Source organism: Molossus molossus, unplaced genomic scaffold (assembly GCF_014108415.1).
Source record: "Molossus molossus isolate mMolMol1 unplaced genomic scaffold, mMolMol1.p scaffold_m16_p_19, whole genome shotgun sequence".
NCBI lineage: Eukaryota > Metazoa > Chordata > Mammalia > Chiroptera > Molossidae > Molossus > Molossus molossus.
In genome coordinates, this window is record NW_023425354.1 from 30,922,359 (window position 1) to 30,950,334 (window position 27,976).

The 27,976-nt window shown below is 49.0% G+C and overlaps 1 protein-coding gene across 3 annotated transcripts; it reads left to right on the plus strand.

The window, feature by feature from the left end:
- The first annotated feature begins 192 nt into the window (after window positions 1–192).
- Window positions 193–27,870, plus strand: ODAD4 (outer dynein arm docking complex subunit 4). 3 transcript variants are annotated; one of them, XM_036269007.1, is made up of 12 exons: window positions 193–370; window positions 1,627–1,758; window positions 2,013–2,163; window positions 2,831–2,892; window positions 3,198–3,363; window positions 4,657–4,881; window positions 5,052–5,259; window positions 12,110–12,196; window positions 17,254–17,450; window positions 21,759–21,859; window positions 24,850–24,934; window positions 27,264–27,870. In XM_036269007.1, exons 1-12 carry the CDS (start codon window positions 257–259, stop codon window positions 27,818–27,820), a joined length of 2,085 nt encoding a protein of 694 aa, XP_036124900.1. In that variant the 5' UTR covers window positions 193–256; the 3' UTR covers window positions 27,821–27,870. The 3 variants fall into 3 exon arrangements, with proteins under 3 accessions (XP_036124900.1, XP_036124901.1, XP_036124902.1); XM_036269008.1 differs by having other exon boundaries at window positions 27,267–27,870; XM_036269009.1 differs by lacking the exons at window positions 21,759–21,859; window positions 27,264–27,870 and having other exon boundaries at window positions 242–370; window positions 24,850–24,928.
- Window positions 27,871–27,976: the final 106 nt, after the last annotated feature.

The window sequence follows — 27,976 nt, forward strand, 5'->3', positions numbered from 1 at the left end:
ACTGGGGCAGGGCCGCCCGACACCCACCCGACGTGCCACAGTCACACCTCCACCCAGTGCGCAGCCGCACGGTTGACCGCGTACGTACGTGGGCCCCAGCTGTCCCCAGACTTAGGCCCCGCTGGAGCAAGGGGAGGGGCCGGAAGTAGCGCTACGTAACCGGTTGCTAAGAGACGGGGTTTCCACAAGCCAAACAGAGGCTCTCTGGCTTCTTTTCCTCCCTTTCTCCGCTTCAGCGTCTCGGAATCCCGTCATCATGTCGGACCCAGAAACTGAGGGATTGCGAAGCACCTTTGCTTCTTACATGGCGGAGGGCGAGCGGCTCTATCTCTGCCAGAAGTTCTCTAAAGCTGCCCACAGCTTCAGCAACGTGAGTCGCGCTCCGAACTTATCACCCATCAATCACCTCTTTGGATTCCTGATAAGGCTGAGGTCCTGATGATGCCTGGGTGACCCTGTCGTTTCTAACCACTTGTTTCTGTGTGATGCACCACTGTGGCAGATAAGCCCTTGCCAGAGCCATTTGCTACCAATTCCTACCTGCGTTCTGCTTGATTTTTTTTTTTAAGTTTTTTTTTTTCTTTACTGATTTTAGAGAGAGGAAGGGAGAAAGAGAGAGAGATAGAAACCGATGAGGGAGAACATCGATGAGAGAGAACATCAATTGGTTGCCTCCTGATTCCCCCCACTGGGGATGGCCCACAACCTGGGCATGTGCCCTGACTGGGAATCCCTCTGGCGACCTCTTGGTGCATAGGTTGATGCTCAACCACTGAGCCACACTGGCCAGGCCATCCCTTCTCTTTTTGAGTCATGTTTCATCCAAGAGAAGCTCAGGTAGAGAGTAAAGAACACACTGAGGGAAGGTAGCTTTGGATGAGAAATGGTTTTTTCCCATGAAATACAGTAGCTACTTCCTCTTCCAGGAAAAGTGGGAAGGTCTTAGGGGTGGATACAGTCTGATGCCTCGGAAAAACAGTATACTATAGACTATGGTAATGATCTCAAACAGAAGAGTGGACATGGGGAGTAGGGGAAGAGTTCTCCCAATTTAGGGCCAAAATCAGTTTCAGTTTTGCTGGCATTTTCATCTTAATCACCTGAAATAGTGATTCATTTACAATAAGCTATGTAAAAAAAGAGGGCTAGTGGAATGGATAATTCAAGATGCAAATTGTCCTAAAATCCACTTTGTTAGCTTTCAGAGTGCTTAGACTTTGGAATGTATTTTGAGTGTGATATGCAGCCATTTCAGGTTTGTGGTCGAATTTAGCGTGCACCAGACATCCTAAGATTCTATTGTCTGAGTGGACTAGAGGAATCCCAGACACTCCGGGAAATTGAATATATCCACAGAGTAGTATATTCTCACATCTCAACCAGTGGCTTCCACGATAGCTTGTGATTTGACCTTGTTTAAGATGAGCCACTTACAGATACTTGAGCTGTCTAAGTAAAGATTGATAATGTGCTGCTTTTCAAAAAGTCTGATAAGACCGAAAGACCTGTTTGCTGCCCTGAAGAGTCCCTTTGAAACTCTGGCAGGAGGGTTCGGGCTGCTATTTCTAGTCCAGCTTCTACCTTGCCCTGCCTGGTACCTTTCAACCTGAGTGGTTCTTTTCTCAGGCTCTTCACCTTCAGAACGGAGACAAGAACTGCCTGGTTGCCCGCTCCAAGTGCTTCCTGAAGATGGGAGATTTAGAGAAATCCCTGAAGGATGCCGAGGCTTCTCTCCAGGGTGACCCGACTTTCTGCAAGGTGACTGTGTGGATGGAGAACTCCATTTTGCTCTCACCACTGCCACTGTCTGCAGCACCCTCTGGTTAGATGTCATAGAAGAACCAGCCAGACTGACTAGGGTTTGGTGCCATTTTCTCTTTCTTCATAGGTCACTTGCCTAGCTCCCTGCCTCAGTATCCCTTGACCCTCAACCCAAGGCCCTTCTGTTCCACCACACCTGAAGCCTGTAAGGCCTTGTCTGTCCACCTCAATTTGACGTCCTCTCATTTCAGGGCATTTTACAAAAGGCGGAGACCCTGTACACCATGGGAGACTTTGAATTTGCTTTGGTGTTCTATCATCGAGGCTATAAGCTACGGCCTGATCGGGAATTCAAAGTTGGAATTCAGAAAGCCCAGGAAGCCATCAACAACTCAGTGGGGAGTGAGTGACCATGGGACCTATGCCCTTATCCAGGAAGTCGCTTAGAATTCTTAGGTTTGGAGGAAAGCCTGAGGTGACCACCAAGAGGCCTACAGGGAGTCCCATGCTTGGATTTGGCTCCTGCTGATTTTGTTGAAGATTAGGAACTGTTCACTGGGAGGACCAGTCCCCGATCCACTGTATTGAGCACTGCAGTGTCTGGTTATTCCTCAATGCCAGATAAGAAGGGCTGTTTCACTCAGCCCAAGTCAAATGAGTATGCTTATTTTGGGCCTGGTGTCATAGGGTAGAATGGAGTGCTGAGCCTGGTCTTCCCTAGTCTCTGGCTTCTTCTCTCAATACCTGCGTGTTGAACTGGCCTTGTGTCAGGGTAGAGGAGAAAGGAGAGTGAAAACTTGCCAGTGTGGATGGCAAAGTATGGAAATGAATGGAGAGCTCCCTTTGTTTGCAAATTTGGCTGCCATGGCCTTGGACTAGCAGAGACTGCCTAGGTCCTACAAGAATATTGACAAACACTATGTACCATTTTCCTGCCAGGCTAGCTCAGAGCCAGCTTTGCAACAATGTCTACCATCCTCCTGCCAAAAGCAGCCATTTCCACATAAAAATAGGTGATTGGTCATGCTGGAGGTCTGGTTGACCTGAGCCCCAGCTTCTGTACTTGCAGGTCCTTCTTCGATTAAGCTGGAGAACAAAGGAGACCTTTCCTTCTTAAGCAAGCAGGCTGAGGTAAGGGCCCTGGTTCTGATTTGATATCCCTTCAAAGGAAGAGGCCACATATGCTTGAGGCACACAAGTCTAAGTGGCCCTGTTGCCTGGGAACAACCAGCTCCTACCCATCACAGGCAGCCAGAGGATTCTGCCTCAGATCCAGAGGGGTCCTGGCAGTCTAGCTGTTCTCGGACCAGGAACACTCCATGGGGTTCAGCCCACAGGGAGGTTCTGGAGGAAGAGTTTGGGATCACAGACTCTGGGTTCCTGGATTCTCTGTGCTCCTTGCTGAGGCTCTGTTGGGTGTTGCTCCATCTTCCCAGAATATGAAAGCCCTGCAGAAGTCGCATCCCATGAAGCAGCTCTCATACCTCCCCAAGAGAGAGACTAAGCGGAAGGGCTCATTCAAGAGTGAGAAGACTATCCGCCAGCTCCTAGGCGAGCTCTATGTGGACAAGGAGTACCTGGAGAAGCTCCTATTGGATGAAGGTTTCAGACTTTGTTTGCAACAGGGAAGGGGGCAAAGGGAATCTGGGGTGGATGCTTCATGCATGAGGCAGAGGCAGAATCTATCATAATATTAGCTGACATGTTCCTATGGACAGGTTTTACTCTCATTTTACAGATGAGGAAACTGAGGCGCAGAAAGTTTAAGTCACCTAAGGTCATGGATAGGTAAGCAGTGACACAGCCTTCAGATTTGAAACCAGGAAGTTCAATTTCAGAACCAGTGCTCTTGAGCACTATGGTACCCTGGGAGGGAACTCGGAAGATTTGGGTTCCTCTATCACCATGACCCTGAAGGGGGTGTCCCCTTGGCCTTCAATAAGTACAAAGGGCAAAGGAATCCAGCTGGGAAGCACTAGAAGGGGAATCCAAGGGCACTAATACTACAATGTCCCACATCTCATCTGGTTCAACCCTTCCTTGTATAGATAAGGAAAGAGAGACCCCGAATGGTGGAGTTGATATCAGAGCCCAGGCCTCCTAACCTCTGGTCCAACACTCAAACACACTGTGCTGGCAGGGACAGGAAATAGGACCGGAGCCTTGAAAGGAATGCCTCACATAAACATGCGGGGTGGGAGTATTGCCATTAGCTCATAAGCCTAAGCAGGGATTGCTGTTGAATCAAATGGCTTTTCTCCAGAACTGACTTCCAAGGTCACCTGCAGGATTTCTTACAGGTCTGTGTCACAGGGGCAGCTTCACTGCTGACACATTCACAGACCTGAATGCTTCCCTCCCCCCAGGGGAGCTTCTGTGGAGGGAAGGGATGGCCTGAACGCTACCCCAATTGGACTTGCAGCTTGGCTACCAGGTCTAACCTCTGCTCAGGTGGCCGGCAGGACCCAGGCATACCCCTCCAGTTCCTGGCTTGCACTGACCCACTTTGCACCTGGGGGATCACTTGGCACTGGCAACCTGGGCCAGGTCGTGCATTTAGACTCTGTCTTCTCTGAGGACACTGCTTGAAATTGGTAGCCTTGAAGGCTGGGGGCTATCCACCAGCTGCCGCTTCTGTTAGCTCTTCATATCTTGCCATAAGGGGCCTACACACTAAGCTCTGTACAGTGGAAATGCCTGAAAGTGGGGTTCTGGCCGCATCTGGGCCCAGATAGACCTACTCCTCTCTACCCATGTGCTCTTGCTTTGCTCACTGTTTCTGCAACTCCAAACAGAGTTCCCCACAGGGCCCTGAAGTGGGGACCCAGAGCCAAGAGGAGGTGACTCCCTTAGATGCCTGTTCTGGTTGGTTTCTCCTCACCCCCTTTCCCACAGACCTGATCAAAGGTACCATCAAGCATGGCCTGACCGTGGAGGACCTCATCATGACAGGCATCAACTACCTGGACACCCGAACTAACTTCTGGAGGCAGCAGAAACCCATCTACGCCAGGGAGCGTGACCAGAAGCTGATGCAGGAGAAATGGCTGCGGAACCGCAAACGCCATCCCTCCCAGACAGCTCGATATGTCCTCAAGAGCCTGGAGGACATTGACATGCGTGGGTGGTATTCTCAGAGGGATGGGGACGTGCCCAGTGGAAAGGGAGCAACAGAGTAGCCTGAGCCTCTGGCTTCCCTGGGCTGTGGATGGCATCTGGGGGGAGGTGGGTTCTCCCCTCAGCCGGGAAGAGGCTGCACACACCTCCACATCACCTCTTTCCCTTCCCAGTGCTGACCAGCGGCAGTGCTGAAGGAAGCCTTCAGAAAGCTGAGAAAGTGCTGAAGAAGGTGCTGGAGTGGAGCAAGGAAGAGGTGCCCAACAAGGATGAACTGGTTGGGAACTTGTACAGCTGCATAGGGAATGCCCAGATTGAGCTGGGGCAGATGGCAGCAGCCCTGCAGAGCCACAGAAAGGACCTGGAGATCGCCAAGGAATAGTGAGTGCCTGGGGAGGCGGGGAGGCGGGGAGGGAGACCCAGGGGCCTGCAGAGGAGTTGGCTGGGCTGCTGGTGACTGAACTCCCATTTTCTGCCCTGCACGCCTGTGGTAGACCCCAAGGAGGGAGGAACCGCTTGGCCAGGACTGAGGGTAAAGGCAGAATGAGACTGTCAGCTTTTTTGCCACAAAGAGGAGGGCACTGGCCCAAAACTCTAAAAAGCTGCCAGTGGGCCCGGCCCGGGTGGCTCAGTGGTTTAGCATCGACCCTGCACCAAGAAGTCGCTGGTTCGATTCCCGGTCAGGGCACATGCCCGGGTTGTGGGCCTGATCCCCAGTGGGGGTCATGCAGGAGGCGGCCAATTGTTCTCTCTCAGTGATGTTTCTGTCTCTCTCTCCCTCTCCCTTCATCTCTGTCTAAAATCAATGAAGAAAAAAAATTTTTTAAAAGCTGCCAGTGGCCTGACTCTTGGGGATATTTTCATTTTTACCCATGTCTACAAGCATTCCTCAACCCCAGGCATGCCAGATGCTGTTAGCATTGGGAACACGGCAATGACCAGTCATTTCTCTGCAGGTATGAAAGAAAAAGTGACATAGCTACTAAATCACCATTGTGATAAGTGTCATGAAGGAAAAGTACACAGCCCAGTGCTGCGAGCAGTACATTTCAGGAGGACTTGCCTGGGCTTGTGAGCAGGTACTGAGGCAGGTGGCAGCAAGCTTAAGGCTGGAGGGGATTGCCTCCAGGGGAAGAGTGACCGAGGGAGGCTGGACCACACAGGCAGGGGTCAGAGCCAACGAGGGCCTCACAAACCATGGTGCTGACCAAGTGCATGGGCTCTGGAGTCTGGCAGATCCGAGCTTTGGAATTGTATCTCCCAGCCGTGGGACCTTAGGCAAGGCACTTAACCTCTCTCAGCCTCACGTCTCTTCTGTCAGATGGACATAACAATAGCCCCACCTGACAGAATGAGAGGGGGGACAGCATGCAGAAGACACATAAAGACCTCAGAACATTGCTGCGTATCCATAGTAATAGTCATATCCACTCCCCCAGGAACCAGCTCTTCAAACTTGATGGCCCACTCTCAGAGGTACCGTGGCTTTCTGGGCACCTGATTTGAACCTTTGGAGTCATTTGTGACTTTCTCCTACCTGGTTCCTACTTGCCCCACAGTACTGAGTCTCTTTCAGCTGCCCATCATCCTGTTTCTATGCACAGGTCGGCCCTCAGCTCTCCCTGCCTCCAGCTGTTCCCACACATCACCTCCAGAGACACACTGCTTTTCATTTATCACCTCTCCTTCCCTTGTGACAAACTGGCCTTGACCCCTCATGGCCTGCTTGGTACTCAAGGCCCTCTCTGAACCCACTTCTGCAAAGCCCTCTGATGTCAGTCCTCTATTTGGGTCAAACTGGATTTACTGAACACTGCTACCTCCTGCCCTCTCCTTCTCACTGGTCGGAGCCCGGCATGCCGTCCAGTGCCGATTCATTTCTCACCTGCTTACCGCGTGCTGAGCAGGAGTATCACATGTTGGCCATCCCAGAAGTAGGGAAAAAATGCCAACCAGCTTTGGAGACAGGCCTGACTTTGACTCCTGGGTCTGGCCCTCAGAGGCTGTGCGGGTTTGATTAAGTTGCTCACCTCAGTTTTCTCATCTGTAATGAAGGCAAAATAATACCAATTCACAGGGATTATGAGAATGAAGTGATATGCATATATAGTAAGTAATTTGGGTCCAACTATATCTCATGCCCTAAAGACATATAAACCTTTACTTCTGGCCAGTCTCCCTCCCAAGCCCCAGACCTGCATATCCAGTGGATTCCAAGGCATTGCCACGTGGATGTGAACCTCTTGCTCCAGGGTTCCCTATCTATGAGGATGTCAACTTTGGCCACTCAGTTTCCAAGAAGGAGCTCGGGCTGCTTTCCAGACACCTCCCTCCCCTCATTGCTCATGCTCCCGCTCGCTGAGGTCCTGTCCATGCTGCCTCTTTCTCTTCTGTTTCCCTCCCACAGCTCAGTTCAGACCCTCCCTGCTTTCTGCCTATTTCCTCTGTCCGGGATTTCCTGCTGCTCAGCCGCCCCGTCTGTGCAAAACAAATCCAATGACTGGATAAAATTCAAGTGTCCTGTTCTGCTGCCCTTCCTTACCTGGCTTGTCCTGGTCTCTCTTGACCCAGCTCTCTCCAGGCCCCTGAATATCTGAGCCCCAGGCAACACTTTGTAGCTCCACTCCTGCCCTAATTGGAACCTCTTCTTTTGCCAGCCCTTTTTTCATCAACTCCCTCCTACCCATTTTTCAAAATTTAAATAAGCATTTTCCTTCTGGGAAGCCTTCCATTCGCCCCAGGGGTGATTTAGAAATCCCTCTTCTGTGCTCTCTCTCCCCACTCACCTGTGTCCTGTCTGCTCTACTAGGCTCTGGACTCTGGATGGGACTATCTTATACTCCTTTTCTCTCCCCAGCACCTGCCACAACTGGGCATGCAGTAAATGTATGCTAAATGACTGAATAAACAAAGGTGTTTCTCAAATGGTCAGTTCCTTTTTAACATCCGCAATGGGGCCTCCAGTCTTGTGAGTGCAGGGTACACCAGGTGCTCCTTCATTCTAATCAGCCATGTCCCTCCCTCTATGTCCCTCCCTCCCACAGCCTGTCATCCCAACTTGCCTAAGTAGCAGTTCAAATCCCAACTTGCCTAAGTAGCTTCTTCAATGACCCCAGCCCTTATTTCTTTCTCAAAATACTCTATAGATCACTTGGTTGCATGCTTTCTCATTATTATTATTATCTTATTACATATTATTGTTATGAATAAGTTAAAATATTACAATTTAGCCCTGGCCGGTTTGGCTCAGCGGTTGGAGCATCGGCCTGCAGACCAGAGAGTCCCGGGTTTGGTTCCTGCTAGGGGCACGTACCAAAAAACAAACCAAAAAAATTACAATTTATTCATTCACTCACCACACCATGACAGAGCACCAGGAGACTGACATCAGGGGCGCTATGAGAGCAGCAGGTGCCAAGTATGGCCGATGTTCCAAGGAAAGAGGCAGGTGGCAGCCCCGCTGGGAGCCCAGGAGGCCTCAGAGAGGACAGGGGTGTCAGCAAGGGGAGTCGAGAAGGAGCGAGAAGGGCACCCTACACAGAGGGACGTGGCCAGGTTGGAGGATTTAGGGAAATGCAGGTAGTGTGCAGGGCTGGGGGCCAGGACCTGTGGGGAGTTGGCAGACTGAATGCCACGCTGAGGAGGAAGGACCGTAACCAGAAGGTATTGAGGGCGCATGAGTTTGACTTTACACAGGTACTTCAGTGCTGTCCTTGGTTCACAGCCGTATGGCGCTGAGAGCAGGACTTGACAGTCTTCTCCCTCCACCCAACACCACTCTCCCCTCACTTCACTGGGAACAAGTTGAGATGTGTCCTTCTGGCCTCTTTTTAATATATTTTCCTACATATTTAAGTACATCTATGCATACATAGGATTTTTAAAACATAAGCAACTCATTTCGGTTTCTGGTTTTTTTTTAAAGAATGTGTCTTGGGCCCTGGCCAGTTTGGCTCAGCGGTTAGAGCGTCGGCCTGCGGTCCGGAGAGACCCGGGTTCGGTTCCCGCTAAGGGCAAGTACTTCGGTTGCAGTTTGTCCCTGGCCCTGGTTGGTCGTGCGGGTGACAGCCGCTCAATGTGTCCCTTCACGTCGATGTTTCTCTCTCTCTCCCCCTTCCTCTCTCTCCCTCCCACTCTATCTGTACAAAAAATAAAAATAAAAAAAAGAATGTGTCTTAGGACAGGTGGCATTCTTTGAATGATATTTCAGCTCGCAGAGTAATTTATGTAACTACATCTTCGAGGGCACTTAGGCTGCCCACTTTTTGCCATGGCAAACAGTGCTGCAGCGGAACTCCTCAGATAGGTTTGAGTACCTCTGTGGGCAGAGGAATGTCTTGATCAGATTTGCATTTAAATTTTTTAAATTGATTTTAGAGAGGAAGGGAGAGAGAGAAATATCGATTTATTGTTCCACTTATTTATGTATTCCTTGGTTGATTCTTGTATGTGGTTTTCCTGGGGATCGAACCTGCAACCTTAGTATATCAGGATGATGCTCTAACCAGCTGAGCTACCCCGCCAGGATCCAGATTTGCATGTGAGAAAGGCAGGCTGACCACAGTGGTGGGACTGGGTCAGAGGAAGAGAGTTTCATGGAAGACATGGAAGCTAACACGCAGGGGCTTGAGGGGCGAAGAGGAAATGGGAAGCGGGGGTGAGGGAATGCTGGTGGGGCAGATTTGGGATTGGGGGAGGTTTTCCTTTGTTTTATTTGTTAGGAAGGAGGTAATTTTTGAACAGAGCCATCAGAATGTTCATATGGTAAATGGGAAACAATTGATGCAGGGGGTGCAATTGTCTTTTTCTTTATGGAAATGTCTTACTCTCTTTCCTGATGGCACGTGAATACTGTAAACTTTTTTTTTATCCTCACCCGAGGACATTTTTCCATTTTTTGTTCAGATAAAGTGGGAGGGAGAGAGAGAGAGACACACACATCGACATGAAAGGGACACATCGAGTGGCTGCCACCCGCATGACCGGCCAGGGACAAACTGCAACCGAGGTACGTGCGCTTAGCGGGAACCGAACCCAGGTTTCTCTGGACCGTAGGCCAACGCTCTAACCACTGAACAAACCGGCCAGGGCATAAACTTTTAAATAATATGGATAAATTAAAAGTTTCCCTCATACGCTCATTTCCCATAGGTAATCATTGTTAATAGTCTTACATTCTCTCTACTTTTTAAAATGTCCATTTTTTAAATTTATTTACTTAGTTTTTGGTGGTTTAAAACAACACGGTTTGGTTGCAGTTTGTCCCCGGCCCTGGTTGGTTGTGTGGGTGGCAGCCACTCGATGTGTCCCTTCATGTCGATGTTTCTCTCTCTCTCTCTCTCCCTCCCACTCTATCTGTGCAAAAAATGGAAAAGTGTCCTCGGGTGAGGATAAAAAAATATAAACAAAACAAAGCAAAAAAAAACCAACACGGTTTTATTTTCTTACAGTTCTGGAGGTTGTAAATCTGATGACCATATGACTGGGTGAAATCGAGGTGCTGGTAGGGCCTCTCTCCTTCCAGAGGCTCTAGGGGAGAATCAGGTTCCTTGCCTCTTCCAGCTTCTAGAGCTGCATTCATTGCACTTCTTGGCTTGTGGCCCTTCCTCCATTGCAAAAGCTAGGAGCACAGTATCCTGCTTTAGTTCTGCATATTTACTTCTTTTTTTATCCTCACCCGAGGATATTTTTTGCATTTATCTTCAGATAGAGCGGGAGGGATATAGGGGGAAAGAGAGAGAGAGAAACATCAACATGAGATAGACACATCAACTGGTTGCTACCCACACGACCCCAACCAGGGCCGGGAACAAACTGCAACCGAGGTACATGCCCTTAGCGGGAACCAAACCCAGTATGCTCCGGTCCACGGGCCGACGCTCTAACCGCTGAGCCAAACTGGCCAGGGCTGCATATTTACTTTTTTTAAGACTTTTTTAAAAATATGTTTTTATTGATTTCAGAGAGAGAAAGGAAGGGAGAGGGAGAGAGAGATAGAAACATCCATGAGAGAGATACACATCAATCGGCTGCCTCCTGCACACCACCTACTGGGTATCGAGCCTGAAACCTGGCCTTGTGCCCTGATCAGGAATCAAACCCATGATCTTTTGTTTGTTTGTTTGTTTGTTTTGGTACATGACCCTAGCGGGAACCAAACCCAGGACTCTCTGGTCCACAGGCTGACGCTCCAACCGCTGAGCCAAACGGGCCAGGGTGAACCCATGATCTTTTTGGTGCACAGGATGACACTCAACCAACTGAGCAACACTGGCCAGGGCTCTGCATATTTATTTTTTAATTTATTTAATTAATTAATTTTTTTTATCCTCACCCGAGGACATTTTTCCATTTTTTGTTCAGATAGAGTGGGAGGGAGAGAGAAGAAGAGAGAGAGAGAGAAACATCGACGCGAAAGGGACACATTGAGTGGCTGCCACCCGCATGACCAACCAGGGCCGGGGACAAACTGCAACCGAGGCACGGACCACAGGCCGGTGCTCTAACCGCTGAGCCAAACCGACCAGGGCTGCATATTTATTTTTAACAAAAATGGGGCAATAAACATAGCATATACTCCTACGATCTGATGTTTTAACTTACTATATCAGGGATTTTTTTTCATATACAAAAATTGCCAGTGCTAAGTCACTAATAACATTTAGATTGTTTTCAATGTTTATTTTTTTAAATATTTTTTCCTTTACTGGCTTTAGAGAGAGAGGAAGGAGAGGGAGAGAGAGATAGAAACATCAATAAGAGAGAACATCAATTGGCCGCCTCCTGCATGCCCCCGCTGGAGATCAGGCCCACAACCTGGGCATGTGCCTGATCGGGAATCCAACCGACGACCTCTTGGTGCATGGGTCAATGCTCAACCACTGAGCCACACCAGCTGGGCCCAATGTTTATTTTTATAAACAATTCCTTAATGAGTGTTCTTGTCACATTAGCTTTTTGAAGTAAGTTCCTAGAAGGGGAATTACTAGGTCAAAGGGACATCTTTGCAAACTATTGACTGATGGCCCTTCGGAAAGATCCCGATAATGCTCATTCTTGGCTACAGGGCATGAGAAGCCCTGTGTGTGTCAGCCCTGCTAGCTGGGCATGTCCCTTAAACTGGACCTTGAGTCCCTGAAGCCAGGGCCCCTGTCTTTGGCTTCTTTTCTGTTTCCACAGTGCTTAGAATGACTGATTTCTAGTGAACGACTTGTCACGATTCTTCCCTCAGTGACCTTCCTGATGCCAAGTCAAGAGCCCTTGACAACATTGGCAGGGTTTTTGCCAGAGTTGGGAAATTCCAGCAAGCCATTGACACGTGAGTGACCAAAGACCTCCGCTACCCCACCTCAGGGTTAGGACTTCCCATTCTCACACCAGACTCCCTGCCTGGGGCCAGGATGCCAGGCGAGGCATCAGAAGACCCGAGTTTGGCTCCTGGCTCTGCTAGGTGACCATTGGAAAGCCACTTTGTAAACTCAGGGGCTCATCGGTTAAATTAATCAATAGATTAGAATCAGCATTTTCTCAAAATGTCCCAGTGACAAGGATCATCTCGAGCATTTGTGAGCTCAGGGATCTGTTTTTTTCGTTTGTTTGTTTGTTTTAATTTATTTTTTTATCCTCACCCGAGGACATTTTTTTGGTATTTTGTTCAGATAGAGTGGGAGGGAGAGAGAGAAACATTGACATGAAAGGGACACATCGAGTGGTCGCCATCCACACGACCCAATCAGGGCTGGGGACAAACTGCAACCGAGGTACGTGCCCAGGGATCCGTTTTTAACAAGCATTCCAGGTGATCCTTACGTTGGGCCAGTTCAGGAAGTGGTGGAGCACTTGAGTCTGGGACCTCTTCTGACACTGTTCTGTGACTCTGTGGTCACGTGGGGTCAATGGGAATAGAGTCTGAACTCTCCAGGTAGTCCAACTGCTGGACTTTTGATGTCCAACCTGGGGGCTAGTGACCTACTCCAGGGGGGTGATTCAGTCCCAGGCAGACTTTGGGGGAGGACCTGACCTGAAGACCAGCCTGGGCTGGGTGAGCCAGCTCCTTGGGCACACTTGCTTATTGCAGAGAAATGTCCTCTGGCTCTAGTCACTTGATTGAAATAGACTTGTTCATCTCTGCACTCATCATTTGGTTTCCTGAATGGTCCCTGGTGTCTATGTGCCAAAAGACAGAGGAGTTTGAGAGTTCACCTACATCTTTTTTTGTTGTTGTTGTTTTTTTTGTTGTTTGTTTGTTTTTAATCCTCACCCAAGGACATTTTTCCATTTTTTGTACAGATAGAGTGGGAGGAAGAGAGAGGAAGAGAGAGGGAGAGAGAGGAAGAGAGAGAGAGAGAAACATCGATGCGAAAGGGACACATCGAGTGGCTGCCACCCGCACAACCAACCAGGGCCGGGGACAAACTGCAACCGAGGTACATGCCCTTAGCGGGAACCAAACCCGGGTCTCTCTGGACCGCAGGCGGATGCTCTAACCGGGGAGCCAAACCGGCCAGGGCCACCTACATCTTTTTTTAAAAATATGTTTTTATTGATTTCCTTTTAGAGAGAGAGGAAGGGAGAGATAGAAACATTGATGAGAGAAACATTGCTTGGCTGCCTCCTGCACGCCCCCTACTGGGGATCAAGCCTGTAGCCCTGGCATGTGCCCTGACTGGAAATCCAACTGGGACCTCTCAGTCCATGAGACGTTGCTCAATTCATTGAGCCACACCAGTGGGGCTCACCTACATCTTTTTATTATAAAAAGTTTTGTAGAAATGAGTGCTTATTATTGAAATATTAATTTGGCCATGTCCAGTTTGACTCAGCGGTTAGAGTGTTGGCCCATGGATCAGAGAGTCCCAGGTTCGATTCTCATCAAGGGCACGTACCTCAGTTGCCTCAGTTCGGGTCGTGCTGGAGGCAACCAATTGATGTGTCTCTCACATCGATGTTTCTCTCTCTCTTTCTCTCTTCCTCCCTCCCTCCCTCCTGCTCTATCTGAAGATAAATGGAAAAATATCCTCAGGTGAGGATTTTTATTTTATTTATTTATTTTTATTTTATCTTTATTGTTGAATGTATTACAGATGTTCCTCATTTTTCCCCCATTGACCCCCTCTTCCCCTCTCCCGTCCCCCTCCTGCCTTTTCCCACACTGTTGTCTGTGTCTACTGGTTATGCATATAAGTTCTTTGGTTTATTTCTTCCCACCCCCAAACCCCCTTCCCTTTGAGGTTTGTCAGTCTAGCAACCAATTTGTACTTCTTAACCCCTTCAACTTTTTCACCCATTCCCTCAACCCCCCTCCCATCTGGCAATCAACAAAATGTTCTCTGTATCTATGAGAATGTTTCTGTTCTGCCTGTTCATTTTGTTTGTAGATTCCATTGACGATAGATATGTATTCATTGCCATTTTGTTTGTTCACATATTTTATCTTTTTCTTCAAAAACACCCTTCAACATTTCATATAATAATGGTTTGGTGGTGATGAACTCCTTTAACTTTTTCTTATCTGGGAAACTCTTTATATGGCCATCAAGTCTAAATGACAGCTTTGCAGGATAGAGTAATCTTGGTTGTAGGTTCTTGCTTTTCATCACTCTGAATATTTCTTGCCACTCCCTTCTGGCCTGCAAAGTTTCTTTTGAGAAATCAGCTGACAGTCTTATGGGAACTCCCTTGTAGGTAACTAACTGCTTTTCTCTTGCTGCTTTTAAGATTCTCTCTTTGTCTTGAACCTTTTGCATTTTGATGATGATGTGTCTTGGTGTGGGCCTCTTGGGGTTCATCTGGTTTGGGACTCTCTGTGCTTCCTGGACTTGTATGTCTGTTTCCTTCACCAAGTTAGGGAAGTTTTGTGCCATTATTGTTTCAAACAGGTTTTCGATTTCTTGTTCTCTCTCTTCTCTTTCTGGCACCCCCAAGATGCGAATGTTGGCACGCTTGAAGTTGTCCCAGAGGCCCCTTACACTATCCTCATTTTTTTGGATTCTTTTTTCTTTTTGCTGTTCTGATTGGGTGTTTTTTGCTTCCTTATATTCCAAATTGATGGTTTGCTTCTTGGCTTTACCTACTCTACTACTGAAACTGTGTAAGTTATTCCTTATTTCAGTTAGTGCCTCCTTCACTTCTGACTGTGCATCCTTCATTTCTGACTGGTCCTTTTTTATGCTCTTGAGGCCCTCACTAAGTTCACTGAGGTTCTCACTAAGTTCATTGAGCAGCCTTATAAGCAGTATTTTGAACTCAGCATCTGTTAGGTTGTTTATCTCCATTTCGCTTAGTTCTTTTCCTGGGGTTTTGTTCTGTTCTTTCATTTGAGACCTGTTTCTTTGTCTCCTCATTTTGGCTGCCTCCCTGTGTTTGTTTCTATGTATTACTTAACGAGAGGTATGGGGGCTGTCTGAGACCAGATGCTGCTTGTTTGAAAGAATTTAGGAAAACCTGAAGCAGGATCCAAGACAGGCCAATCCTATGGTGAAGCAACTGACAACAGCTTGGGTGGGCCTGAAAGTTGGGTGGGGCAGAGCCTCAGGGAATCACCAGGGTGGGGCAAACAGTGTGAGCCAGGTTGCTGGAGTCCCAGATATTGCGGCTGTCTGCCACCCCAGGGAAGGGCTCACCAAAGGAACAAAGGCCTCTGACAGCACGTCTGTCCAGGAGAAAGCCCCCTCTCCGGCCCTCGCTCCAATGCCGAACAGCTCAGTTCTTCCCTGTATGTCTCTGGCGCCCCTCGAGCTGCCTCCCCTCCAAGCTTAGAGGGAGAGAGTCTGATAAGTCCGTGCGCGGGCCCTTTAAGGAGCTGCCTGGGGCTCCAGCCACCTTAGCCTCAGGCTCAGCCTCAGTTCCCGCTGGTTTTTCCAGCCAGAAGTGATGGGGATTCTCTTCCTGGCACTGGAACCCTGAGCTGGGCGCCTGGTGTGGGACGAGGACCCCTCAGTCCTCGGGAAGGACCTTCCCAGCCAAGGTGTCCTCCTAATTCTTATGCGCCACATGTGGGTGTGGGACCAGCCTGTCCCCTCCGCCTCTCCTACCAGTCTGGATGTGGCTGCTTCTTTAATTCCGTAGTTGTAGGACTTCCATTCAGCTTGATTTCAGGCGGTATTGAATGATGGTTGTTCTGTAGTTTAGTTGTAACTTTGATGTGGTTGTGGGAGGACGCGATACTGTGTTTACCTACCTGCTGTCTTGACCGGAAGTCCAGGTGAGGATTTTTTTAAAATTAATTTGAAAAGTAGAAGAAAAATTGTTCAGTCCCACCACCCAAATACAAGTACTAATTCTAATCCTACTCATTATTTTATTTTATTTTATTGATTTTAGAGAGAGAGAGGGAAACATCAATTTGTTATACCACTTATCTATGCATTCATTAGTTTTTTGTTGTTTTTTTAAATTCTCTTATGGGGAGGGAGGAATAATTGGGTGGAGGTAAGGGGACCAGGAGGAAAAGGGGAGCCGAGTTGGGGGAGGGGGAAGAGTGAATGGAAAGGGGGAGGAGGTGAGGGCTTGGAGGAGGAGGTGGCAAATCGGGTCAGGAGTCAGGGGATCTCATTAGTTGATTCTTTTATATGCCCTGACTGGGGATTGAACCCAAAACCTTGGGGTATCGGGATGATGCTCTAACCAACTGAGCTACCCAGCCAAAGTCTCTAATCCTACTCTTAACTTTTTTTTTTTTGGTATGTGCCCCTAGCAGGAACTGAACCCGGGACTCTCTGGTCTGCAGGTCGATGCTCCAACTGCTGAGCCAAACCGGCCAGGGCTACCCTTAACTTTTTAATTGACTTTTTTTGTTCTTTCATTCTATTCTTTTTGTGTGTTGATTTTTTTCTTATATGTACTTAAGAATATTATTAAACATTATTTTTGTTATTTCAAATGGCATTTTGTAAACATTATTTGCAACTGTTGCATCAAATTCGATTCCATAGATGTTCCAAAATAGTTTTGGAAGTTTTAAAAAATGTTAATGCTTATTAGCACCACTCCTTAACTAAAAGAAATGGTGGTTGCAGAACAGTTGTTTTTTTATTTTATTTTTTTATCCTCACCCGAGGACATTTTTCAATATTTTGTTCAGATAGAGTGGAAGGGAGAGAGAGAGAGAAACATCAACGTGAAAGGGACACATTGAGTGGTTGCCACCCGCACAACCAACCAGGGCCGGGACAAACCACAACCAAGGTACGCGCCCCTAGTGGGAACCGAACCTGGGTCTCTCTAGAGTGCAGGCTGATGCTCTAACCGCTTAGCCAAACCGGCCAGGGCTGGAGAACAGTTCTTATTCTGCCCCCCCAGTAGGAGTCCTTGACCTCCTGTGGCCAGGTGAAGGGTTAGAGTGGAAGAAGCTGACCTGGTTCTTCATATCCCCAGGTGGGAGGAGAAGATCCCTCTGGCAAAAACCACTTTGGAGAAGACCTGGTTGTTCCATGAGATTGGCCGCTGTTACTTGGAGCTGGACCAGGCCTGGCAGGCCCAGAATTACGGTGAGAAGTCCCAGCAGTGCGCCGAGGAAGAAGGGGACATCGAGTGGCAGCTGAACGCCAGTGTTCTGGTGGCACAGGCACAAGGTATGGGCTCAGAGAGGACACTCTACCTTTCCCAGACCTCAGGCCCAGCTGTCACTCCTGGGCTGGGAATCCTGGGCCAAACTTAACATCCCCGTGTACCCCTGCCCAGATGAATTCTAACTCTGAGAATGAGGATCAACCCCTCCATTTTGAACAGCGTGAGTGCCTACTTTGGGCCAAGCCCAGTTAGGGCTTAGGGCATCTGAGAGCTGCCGCTGCTCTTGAGGAGCTCAGCTGCAGACAGACCAGCACAGCACCATGTTACCAGAACAGCGCCACCTCCTGTTGCCTTGGTGCTCTTTACATCACCCTTCTTGCATTTAATCACTGCAAGCCAGTGATGCAGCGTCGCTGTCCTCATTTTATAGATGGGGAAACTGAGGCACTGAATGTTTCAGCAGATTGCCCCAGGTTACACAAGGCAACTTTCTGAAGCAGTGGAAATGTTCTAAAACTGGGTTGTGGTGATCATTGCACAATTCTATAAAGTTACTAAAAAATCATTGAACTCAATAGGTAGAAATAGGTGCATTTTATAATATGTGAATTACGTCTCAATGAAATTTTAAAAAACAGCAAGGGGCAGGGTAAGGAGAAACAAATGAAACAAGATTGGCAATATTTTGATAATTGTTGAAACTGAGTAATAAGTCATGGGAGTTCATTATACTACTTTTACCATCATGTATATTTGAAATATTTTATAATATAAAGTTAAAGAAGAAATGGCTCCAGGTCACAAGCTAATTGGCAATGGAGCTGGGACTAGAGCCCTGTTCTGTCTGACTCCAAAGCTCGGGCTTTGCGAAGCTGTGCTAAGCTGCACCTGCCCTAGGTACACAGCTCACCCTTAGTGAGGGAGGAAATGTGACCAGTGCTATGATCTCTGGGTATAATCATTCATTCATTGATTCATTTCGCAAATACTTACTTGGTACCTTCTAGGTGTACAGTAGGGAGCAACACCGATAATCTCCTGCCCTCCTGCCTGAAGAGGTTAACTTTTAAGTAGAAACTTTAAGGATGAGACAGTACCAGCTGTTTAAGAGCTGAGAACAGCTGTCCAGCCAAAGGGACAGCATTTAAGAAGGTGGGCAGGAATTGAGCTGATTTTATAAGCCATAGGAGACCAATGTAAGTTGGAGGTCCAGGGGGCCGGGGAGGTTGGAGGAAGGAGGAAGATGAGGGGCCAGATCCACAGAGCCTCATGGACCTAGTTACAAATCCTGGATCCTTTCCTGAAAGCACAGAGTAAAACACTGAAAGCTTTAAGTCTAAATCACAGACATGATTAATGTGGCTTTTCCTAGAACTATTTCCTGTTCTTAGGAGAGCACTGTATAAGCTAAAGGGGAGATAGGATGTACCCCTCAGGTTGGACGTTATCCTGAGTCCATTCTTGAGGACTTATTGGGCCCTGAGGGTCTCTGGAGAACCAGGCCACTCGCTGCTGGTCTGCTCCCCCGCTCTGGAGTTTAAAAAAATCAAATGCAGCAGCCTGGGTGCCACTGGATTCTAGAGGCAGCACAGCCTTGGGGGCTGAGCTTGGGCTCTGGCCCCTCCTGGCTCAGGGACCTTGGGCAAGTGCCACTTTGTGCCTTGGTTTCATCCTCTGTAAATAGGGATAATTATGGTATCTACCTACAGGGTGATACTTAAGCGTGTAAGCACTGAGAGCAGGAACTAGCATATAGAGCACACTCAGTAAATATTCAGCTCTTCCTTCCTGCCTTCTCATCATCTTCTCATAAGTGTCTCTAACAGTGATGAGAAAGTTACAGGCTTTGGAAAAGCCCACTTGTGGCTCAACAGAAATGTAGGTATAAATATGTAGATTTGTGCATGCACAGAGAGGGAAAGAAGAGGAAAACAGCTCCCAGAATCAAGATATTTTAGGTGACATATTCAGTTAAAAATGAAAACAATAGTCTTTAATGTTCACTCCCTTTAATAAGCATTACGACTCCTCTACAGACCTGCAGTGTCAGAATGACACTGACATTCATTCACAGTGGTTGGTCTCAGTGAATACAGTGACTCTCCTTTAAAAAACAAATTTTAGCCCTGGCCAGTTTGGATCAGTGGTTAGAGCGTTGGCCTGTGGACCAATGAGTCGTAGGTTCGATTCCGGTCAAGGGCATGTACCTCGGCTGTGGATCGTCCGTCCCTGGCCATGGTCGGGTTGTGTGGGAGGCAACCAGTCGATGTGTCCCTCTCACGTCCATGTTTCTCTCTCTCTCTCTCTCACCCTCCCACTTGATCTGATAATAAGTAGAAAAATATCCTCAGGTGAGGAATAAAAAAACAAAAAGAAAAACAACAAATTTTATATACATATCCCCATTTACTGTAACTTAATGTACTTTCAGAGTTATGTTTGAATTGCTTTTCCAATGGAATAGCCTTTAGTAGTTTGACTTATGGACATAAGGCCCTCCTTCCCCCATGGATCCCAAAACAATTCTTGGGAGGGTTGTGGATCTTGGGTATATTTGCCATAAGAGAAACTGTAGTATGTGAAGAAGCTGAAATGTGGGGTTCCCAGTTCCTGGCTGGTGAGTACTTTTCTCCTTCCTTCCTGAACTTAAGCTATTTTATTTTATTTTATTTTATTTTATTTTATTTTATTTTATTTTATTATTTTTTCCTCACCCGAGGACATTTTTCCATATTTTGTTCAGATAGAATGGGAGGGAGAGAGACAGAGAGAAACGTCGATGTGAAAGGGACACATTGAGTGGTTGCCACCTGCACGACCCAACCAGGGCCGGGACAAACTGCAACTGAGGTACGTGCCCTTAGCAGGAACCGAACCCGGGTCTCTCTGGACCGCAGGCCGACGCTCTAATCGCTGAGCCAAACCGGCCAGGGTGTAAGCTCTTTTAAAGGGCAGTCAATCATTCCTGTCCCGGCTCAAGCACTAACTGGTGGAGTGGGTGGGCTCGGAGGAGCCACCTCCTCTCTGGGCTTAGATTGTACCAGTGTGCGAGCTGGGCTCCTGAGAGCTGGGGTTCCAGCCACTGGCCCATGAGTCACATCCAGCCTTGCAATGTTTTGCATGGTTTCCACAGAGTTTCTTTCTTTCCCTCTCTCTCTCTCTCTTTCTTTCTTTCTCTCTCTCTCTCTCCTTCCCTCCTTTCCTCCCTCCCTCCTTCCTTCCCTCCCTCCCTTCCTTTCTTCCTATTTTTTAAATTCTCACCTGAGGATATTTTTACATTTATCTTCAGACAGAGTGGGAGGGGGAGAGAGAGAGAGAAACATCAATGTGAGAGAGACACACCAGCTGGTTGCCACACAACCCCAACCGGGGCTGGGGACAAACCACAACTGAGGTACATGCCCTTGGCCGGAATCAAACCCGGGACTCCCTGGTCCTCAGGCTGATGCTATAATCACTGAGCCAAACCGGTCAGGACTATTTTTTATTATTAAAAAAAATATTTTTTCTTTATTGATATTAGAGAGAGAGTGAGAGAGAGAACATCTATGTTTCTATCTCTCTCTCGCTCTTCTTTCCTCTCTCTCTCTCTATTATCAATGAAGAAGAAAAAATAAATTAAAAAAAAAGGTGAGTCCTGGCCAGTTTGGCTCAGCAGTTGGAGCATCGGCCTGTGGTCCAGAGAGACCCCGTTCGGTTCCTGCTAAGGGCACATGCTTTGGTTGCGGTTTGTCCCCGGCCCTGGTTCGTCGTGAGGATGGCAACCACTCAATGTGTCCCTTTCACATCTATGTTTCTCTCTCTCTCTCTCCCACTCTATCTGAACAAAAAATGGAAAAATGTCCTCGGGTGAGGATAAAAAAATAAATAATAACTTGAGGGGGGTAGAGGGACTGGATGGGGAGGAGGGGTTCTAGAGGGGAAGAAGGAAAAACATCTGTAACAAAAGTAAATTAATAAAAATTGGAGGAAAAAAAAAAACTTGAGTGAACATTTTTAGAATATGGATTTCTTTCTTTGGAACAATCTAAAGATAGGGCAAGGTGGACTTGTCCCCCTGTCCTGGAGAAACAGATGTGTGCACAGGACCCCCTTCCCTTATCAACCCCTTTGAATGGTCTGAGATCCATGGCTCAGGTTCCCAGGTTCTGTCCTTAATGGGGAGATGGCCCAGGAAGGTGATGGCAAGGGTGGCCCTGGGCAGCTCTGTGATGCTGCCTGACACCTGCGGCTGACTCCAGCTCACACAAGCTACTAACTACCCTGGGAGGGGCCCGGGCTCCTGGAGGAGCCTGGCACCTGCAGGGCAGCTGCAGCATGCAACACAGTGTCACCACCTGCCTGTGGTGTGTCGCCCCTCTGTTCTCCAGTGAAGCTGAGAGACTTTGAGTCTGCAGTGAACAACTTTGAGAAGGCCCTGGAGAGAGCGAAGCTTGTCCACAACAACGAGGCACAGCAGGCCATCATCAGCGTGAGCCTTTCCCCAGCTGCTGGGTGTGGGCAGGGGGTGGGCAGGGGGTGGGCGGCCCTCAGCCCCTCAGCCCCTCAGCCCCTCAGCCCCTCAGCCCCTCAGCCTTCCCAGTGGGCCAGTCCACAAAGACTGATGACCTACCACCTGCAGGGCACATTCTGGGTAGGGCAGTGGCTTTCAGACGTTTGCCACTGCCTTCAGTTTACACAGCAACCCCATACACACATTTTTATTTGAAAGAAACAAAAAGTAGAAATGAAAGTTCTACAAAACATACTTACCTTTACTCCGGACACTAATATTTCTTATTCTATTTTAATTTTCATTTTCTTTAATTGAATGTTGGTGGAAACCTTCTAAATTGATTTTAGGACTTAGCAGTTTCAAAACTGCTCCCTCCTCCGGGAGACCACAAGAAATACAGTATGATTGCTTCACTCACTTGCCTGGACCTGCACCACCCAGTAAGGCAGTTGCAGGCCACGTGCAACTATTTTTTACTATTTTTTTAATCCTCACCTGAGTATATTTTTCCATTTATCTTCAGATAAAGTGGGAGAGAGGGAGAAAGGGAGAGAGAAAAACATTGACATGAGAGGGACACATCGACTGGTTGCCTCCCGCATGACCCTGACCAGGGTTGGGGATGAACCGCAACCGAGGTACGTGCCCTTGGCTGGAATAGAACCCCTGACTCTTTGGTCCATGGGCCAATGCTCTAACTGTTGCCAAACCAGCCAGGGCATATGGGCAGCTATTTAAATGAAAATGAGTTAATGCAAATCCAGTTTCTCAAGCCACACTAGCCACATTTTAAGTGCTCCATAGCCACACCGTGCAGACCGTGAGTGGTCCTATCCTTGCAGAAATATCTGTTGGATGGTGCTGGTCTAGACCGTCAGCCTCAGGGGGCAGAGGCCACAAGTGAAGCCACTGCTCCCAGAGCCACCCCAGGCAGATGGACAACCTCAGTAGGACAACCTCAACACGCTGACCTTGCAGATGTACAAGCAGCTAGCTTAGCATGACCCCGCTGCCGACCAGACAGCTGCCCCTAATCTGTCCCATGTCAGAATTCCAGAGCCACCACCAGCACATAGCTGGACCCCAGTAGGCATCTGCCGGAGTTAAACAGGCTCTCGTCCTCGGGAGCTTGCCCCATGGTTGAAAGAGGCCAGACTGCATAATGCTGGGGCAGCACGGGGGTGTGGTCCCAGGAGCCGCACTGGAGGTGCAGCAGGCATTCAGGAAAGGGAGCAGAGTCCCTGGAAGTGACATCCTGAAAATGCTGCAGTTGGAGGTGGGCCTTATGGTGGTTTTGAAGGACAAGCACTGCAGGGTCTGGCCAGGCTGAAGGATCGGGAAGCTGTGGGTGCTGAGGGATTTGTGGGAGGCAGAAAGGGACACCCAGCTGGTGTGGCTCAGTGGATTGAGCCTCGTCCCATGGACAGAGAGGAACCGGTTTGATTCCTGTCAGGGCACATGCCTGGGTTGTGGGCTCAATCTGCGTGCAGAAGGCAGCCGATCAATGTATCTCTCTGGCGTTGGTGTTTCTATCTCTCTCCCTTCCTCTCTCTCTAAAAAAAATACCCCACCCTGTGGTAGCCCTGCCCTGCTTTCCCCCGGCCCAGGGCCACTGAGGCCTCTCACCTCCTCCTCTCTCTGTCGAGGGGTGGCTCCCTGAACAGCACCTCACCTTTTTGTTGTTGTTGCTGTTGTTAATCCACACCCAAGGATATTTATCGGAGAATACTTTTCCATTGATTTTTTTTTTTTTTTTGAGTGGGAAGGAGGGAGGAAGAGAGGGAGGTGGGGAGAGATATCGATGAGAGAGAACATCGATTGGCCGCCTCCTGCAGGCCCCCCACTGGGGATCAGGCCCACAACCTGGGCATGTGCCCTGTGGGGAATCGAGCCGGGACCCCTTGGTGCAGGGTCTGTGCTCAACCGGCCAAGCACACCTCGCCTTTCAATGTGGCCTTCAGGGGTAGAGCCCCCTCACTGAAGCCAGATGCTCCTTGGTTCACATGCAGAGTGTCTCCCAACTGATCCTCTTTTGCAGGATCACCCTGCCAATGTTTGGAGAGAAACAGCATGGTAGTTAAATTCAGTAAATATTTGTTGACCATGAGTCAGCCTGGGCTGCCCAGACCAAAGGTGAGGATCATGGTCCCGGCCCTCAGGAAGCATGGTGTCAGCAGGAATGTTAACACATTTTTGACAGCTCACAAGTTAACTGGTGTTTTCCTGCCCAAACGTTGCGGACCGCGCACGAGTTAACTCGGGTTTACACTTGCATTAGCTATTTCAGTTTGTTGTTTTTTTATCCTCACCCGAGGACATTTTTCCATTTTTTGTTCAGATAGAGTGGGAGGGAGAGAGAGAGAGAGAGAAACATCGACGTGAAAGGGACACGTCGAGTAGTTGCCACTCGCACGTCCCAACCAGGGCCCGAGACAAACTGCAACCGAGGTACGTGCCCTTAGCGGGAACCGAACCCGGGTCTCTCTGGACCGCAGGCTGACGCTCTAACAGCTGAGCCAAACTGGCCAGGGCTCAGTTTTTTTAAACTCAGGGTAATATAGGATTATTGTATTTGTGACTCTTCGCCCTCAGGGTCGAAGTTCGAAAAACAGCACACCATTCTGTATTCTTGAAGTAGCTAGGGAATGGATATCTGCTGGTTCAAATGAGTGCAGCTCAGAACCCAACGTGCAATTTGCCCAAAAACGTGCGGTCCCTGGCGTATGTCTTAGAGATTTCTATGTGGTATGCAATGTGTTAAAACAAAAAGCCCTTGTTTGTGACTGGTGCAGTAGGGACCAGGAGATCCCTCGAGAGAGCCCAGCAGCGAGGCGCCTTCAGAGGGGCCAGGGGCAAAGGAGGGGGCACGGCTGGTGCAGAGCCCCGCCTCCTGCGTTGACTGAAAGGGGAAGTGTAGGTGCCAAGTAGGAGTTATGAGAGTTTATTGGCTCCTCTACCACCCACAGGCTTTGGACGATGCCAACAAGGGCATCATTGATGAGCTGAAGAAAACAAACTACAGGGATTTTTTCAGAGAAAGGAAAGAGAAAGGTGAGTTTCTGGAGCCCTGAGAATGCAGCTTCAGAGTTTCCCCTCTGCATTCTCTTCTGTCATTCCCGGCCGGCCGTACCTCCCAGTAGCTTGTCTGGTCCCAGGGCTTAGCACTGCCTACGAGCATTCTGATTTTAGTGCCACCAGAAGCCCCAGCCTTTCCCTGGGGCAGGAGAGGGAGGCGATTCAGCCCACCTCGGTCTGAGGTCTGAGCCCACGCTGTCTGCCCAGAGAGCCCACTCCTGTATTTCTTCAATTCATGAAGTATTTGCTGAGCACTGTCACATGCCAGGAAGGTGTGGCATTTGGGGGAGACAGAGGCTCAGCCCCTGCCCTGGAGGAGCCCACAGCGCAGTGGGAAAGCCAGACAATTAGAGTCGTCCCAGACTGGGCTCCTGCACAAGCCCTGGTCTGGAGGAACTGCTCTGCTCTGAGCGCAGGCGAAGCGCTCTGACTCGTCTGGGGAGACAGGGAAGGCTCCTCTGCTCCAGGCTCCAAAAGGTGCCCAGGCTTTTCCAGGTGGGAGGTGGAGGAGGGAGGGCATTTCTGGCAGGGAACAGCAGGAGCAAAGACAGGCAGAATGACAGTAACGTACAATTTGGGGGCTCTTCCTGTGTGCCAGGCACTGGGTTAAGCATCTCATTCAGCCCTCACCACTGTTGGGGGGTTTGGGAGGGCAGAGGAATCTGAGTGAAGTGAAATGATCCGTCTGGGTCACACAGCAGTCAGAGCCACACTGTCCCCTGCCGAGTGGTGCTGCTCTTTGGGGTCAGCATGGGTGGGGGTAGGGGTAGGGGTCAGAAGGGCACGAGGGTAGGCTGAGGTGCAGAGAGGCCTCTGCCTTATCACATTCTTTCTCCCAAGGCTTCAGGGAGTAGAGGACTTTAACTCCTTGGCTCCAGGCTTTTTGAAGGAAGTGAGGGAAGAGGACGTGGCTGGGACTCCGGGACCCCAGACCCCACCAAGTCATTAGGGATGGACCCCAGAGGGGATGGGTGATAAGAAAAGCTGATCTCCATTGAATGCTTCCTATGTGCCAGGCACTCTTCCTGAGACTTTCTTTATACACTATGTTCTGACCCGTCTGATCCTGCAAGAACACTATGAAATAAGTATTATGTTCGCTTGATTTTATGGATGACATGGAGGCAGAGGGGCTGAAGTCCTACAGTGGTTTTCTGTGTTGGGCATCCTGGCTCTAGAACCCAGGTTCTTACCAGGGTTCTACACTGTTCCTGGTGACAAGACAGCCTCTGTCTGCCCTTCTGTGGTGCCCTAGCCATACTGCAGTTTCTCTGTGCAGCCAAGAGGGCGGAGCTGAAGCCCTGTCTGATCCAGACATGGTAGTGGGACTCTGGGTGTGGAGTTTGTGGGCACCTGAGCAGCCCTTTATTAACCAGTGCCTGCCATGTGGTGGCCAGACCCCCTCAGAGCGGCAGAGCCCCACATGGCCTTGGAGCTGCTCTCAGAAGCCCCAGAGCAACACGTGAAGGTACCAGCTGGGAAACGGCAGGTGCTCGGAACAGCCCCCTCACACTGCCCTTGCCAACCTTGGCAGGCCAGGTGCTGCGGGAGGTACCCCTGTGAAAACTCCTAGGGAAGCCCCGGGCCAGTGGCAGCTGGCAGGCACTTCCCTCCCAGAGCAGCAGGTGGCACCATTGCCTGTCTTCACCACTCAGTGGCAGCCTTTTTCCAGCTGTGAACCCAGAGCCCCTGTAGGCACCTTAGGGACGAGGGGCTTCCAGGAAGAGAATGTGGGGGTGACTTAGGAGGAGATTGGTGACTTTTCTCTGTAGCTGGTCAAAACAAGGAGCAAGGGTTCTCGTGGTTATAAAGTAGCTCTGCAGCTGAACTTGCTGCTAGCAGTCTGCTCATATTTTTTTACAGGGAACCTCCCAACAAAGCATGAGATGTGCTTCCCAGGGACAAAGAGAAACACAGAATGAGGGTGTTTCTGGAGAAAAGACCCCTTCTGTCCTTTCCCAGCACCTGTGCTATCTCTTATAGGGAAAAAGATTGTTCTGTGGGAGCAGACTGTCCTGGGTTCAAATTCTGACTGCATTTATTTGCAATGTGAATTCTCTTTATCAATCTCAGTTCCCTTGACTGCAAACTCGAATCAGTGGCATTATGCACTTACCACTGAATGGTATGGTCTGTGCAGCGCACACGCTGCCTGGAACAGGGCTGGTGCTCAGTAATGGGTGAGTTTTCTCTCCTTTTGGAGAGCGCTTCTCTTAGAAGCACACGCCACCACAGGCTGAGGTTCACCCAGGCCCAGAGACGGGTAAACTTTTCCCTTTCTCTCCTCCTCCCTCTTGTTCTTCAGAAGAGGTTGCTGCATTGGATAAAACAACAATGATTGTAAAGGAGAAGGAAAGAAGGGGAAGAGCAAAAGATGAACCCGAGAAGGTGGTGAAGCAGTGGGAAAGAGAGCAAACTGACAGTGAGAAAGATACAGATGAGCTGTCTAACGAAGAAGCTCTGAGCATCACAGCGAGTGGACAGTTAGAAAATGGGCAGACAGGACTAGAAAAAACCAGCTCCTCAAGAACAGAACTGGGAGCCAAGGGGAGAGATCTGAGAGATACTGCCAGGAGACTGTCCGGAGAACTAGGTATAAGATTAGGAGAAGCAGACGGAACAGCATCAGAATTGAGCAGAAGAGAATCAAGAGAAATTTACAGGAGGCCTTCAGATCTGGACCAGAAACTCACAGAAGAATTAATCCAAAAGGAATTGGAAGGACTAGAGGAGAGGGTTTCAGAAGCCAACAGAAGAGAGTTGGAAGAACTGGGGGAAACAGAACTGGGAGAAACAGAACTGGGAGAACTGGAAACAGAAAGTGCTGAAAAAATGGAAAAAGATGAAGAGGAAGATGAATGAAGCTATTGTTAGTGAGCATTAGGATCAGAAGGCTGGTGTTTACAGGGACCATGGGGGATCTTATTAAGCTAGACTTTCCAGTTGAGATTTTTTTTCAGTAGGAAAAAATGTGGCCTGGGCCCCACAGGTCACCTCTGCCTCTTTCTGATACTGTTT

Excerpts from the sequence above, each read along its gene's own strand:
- ODAD4 (XM_036269007.1), top strand. The coding sequence starts at position 257 with ATGTCGGACCCAGAAACTGAGGGATTGCGAAGCACCTTTGCTTCTTAC. Across the intron at positions 371-1,626 it reads CTGCCCACAGCTTCAGCAAC|GCTCTTCACCTTCAGAACGG; the intron begins GTGAGTCGCGCT and ends TTCTTTTCTCAG. Across the intron at positions 3,364-4,656 it reads GAAGCTCCTATTGGATGAAG|ACCTGATCAAAGGTACCATC; the intron begins GTTTCAGACTTT and ends CCTTTCCCACAG.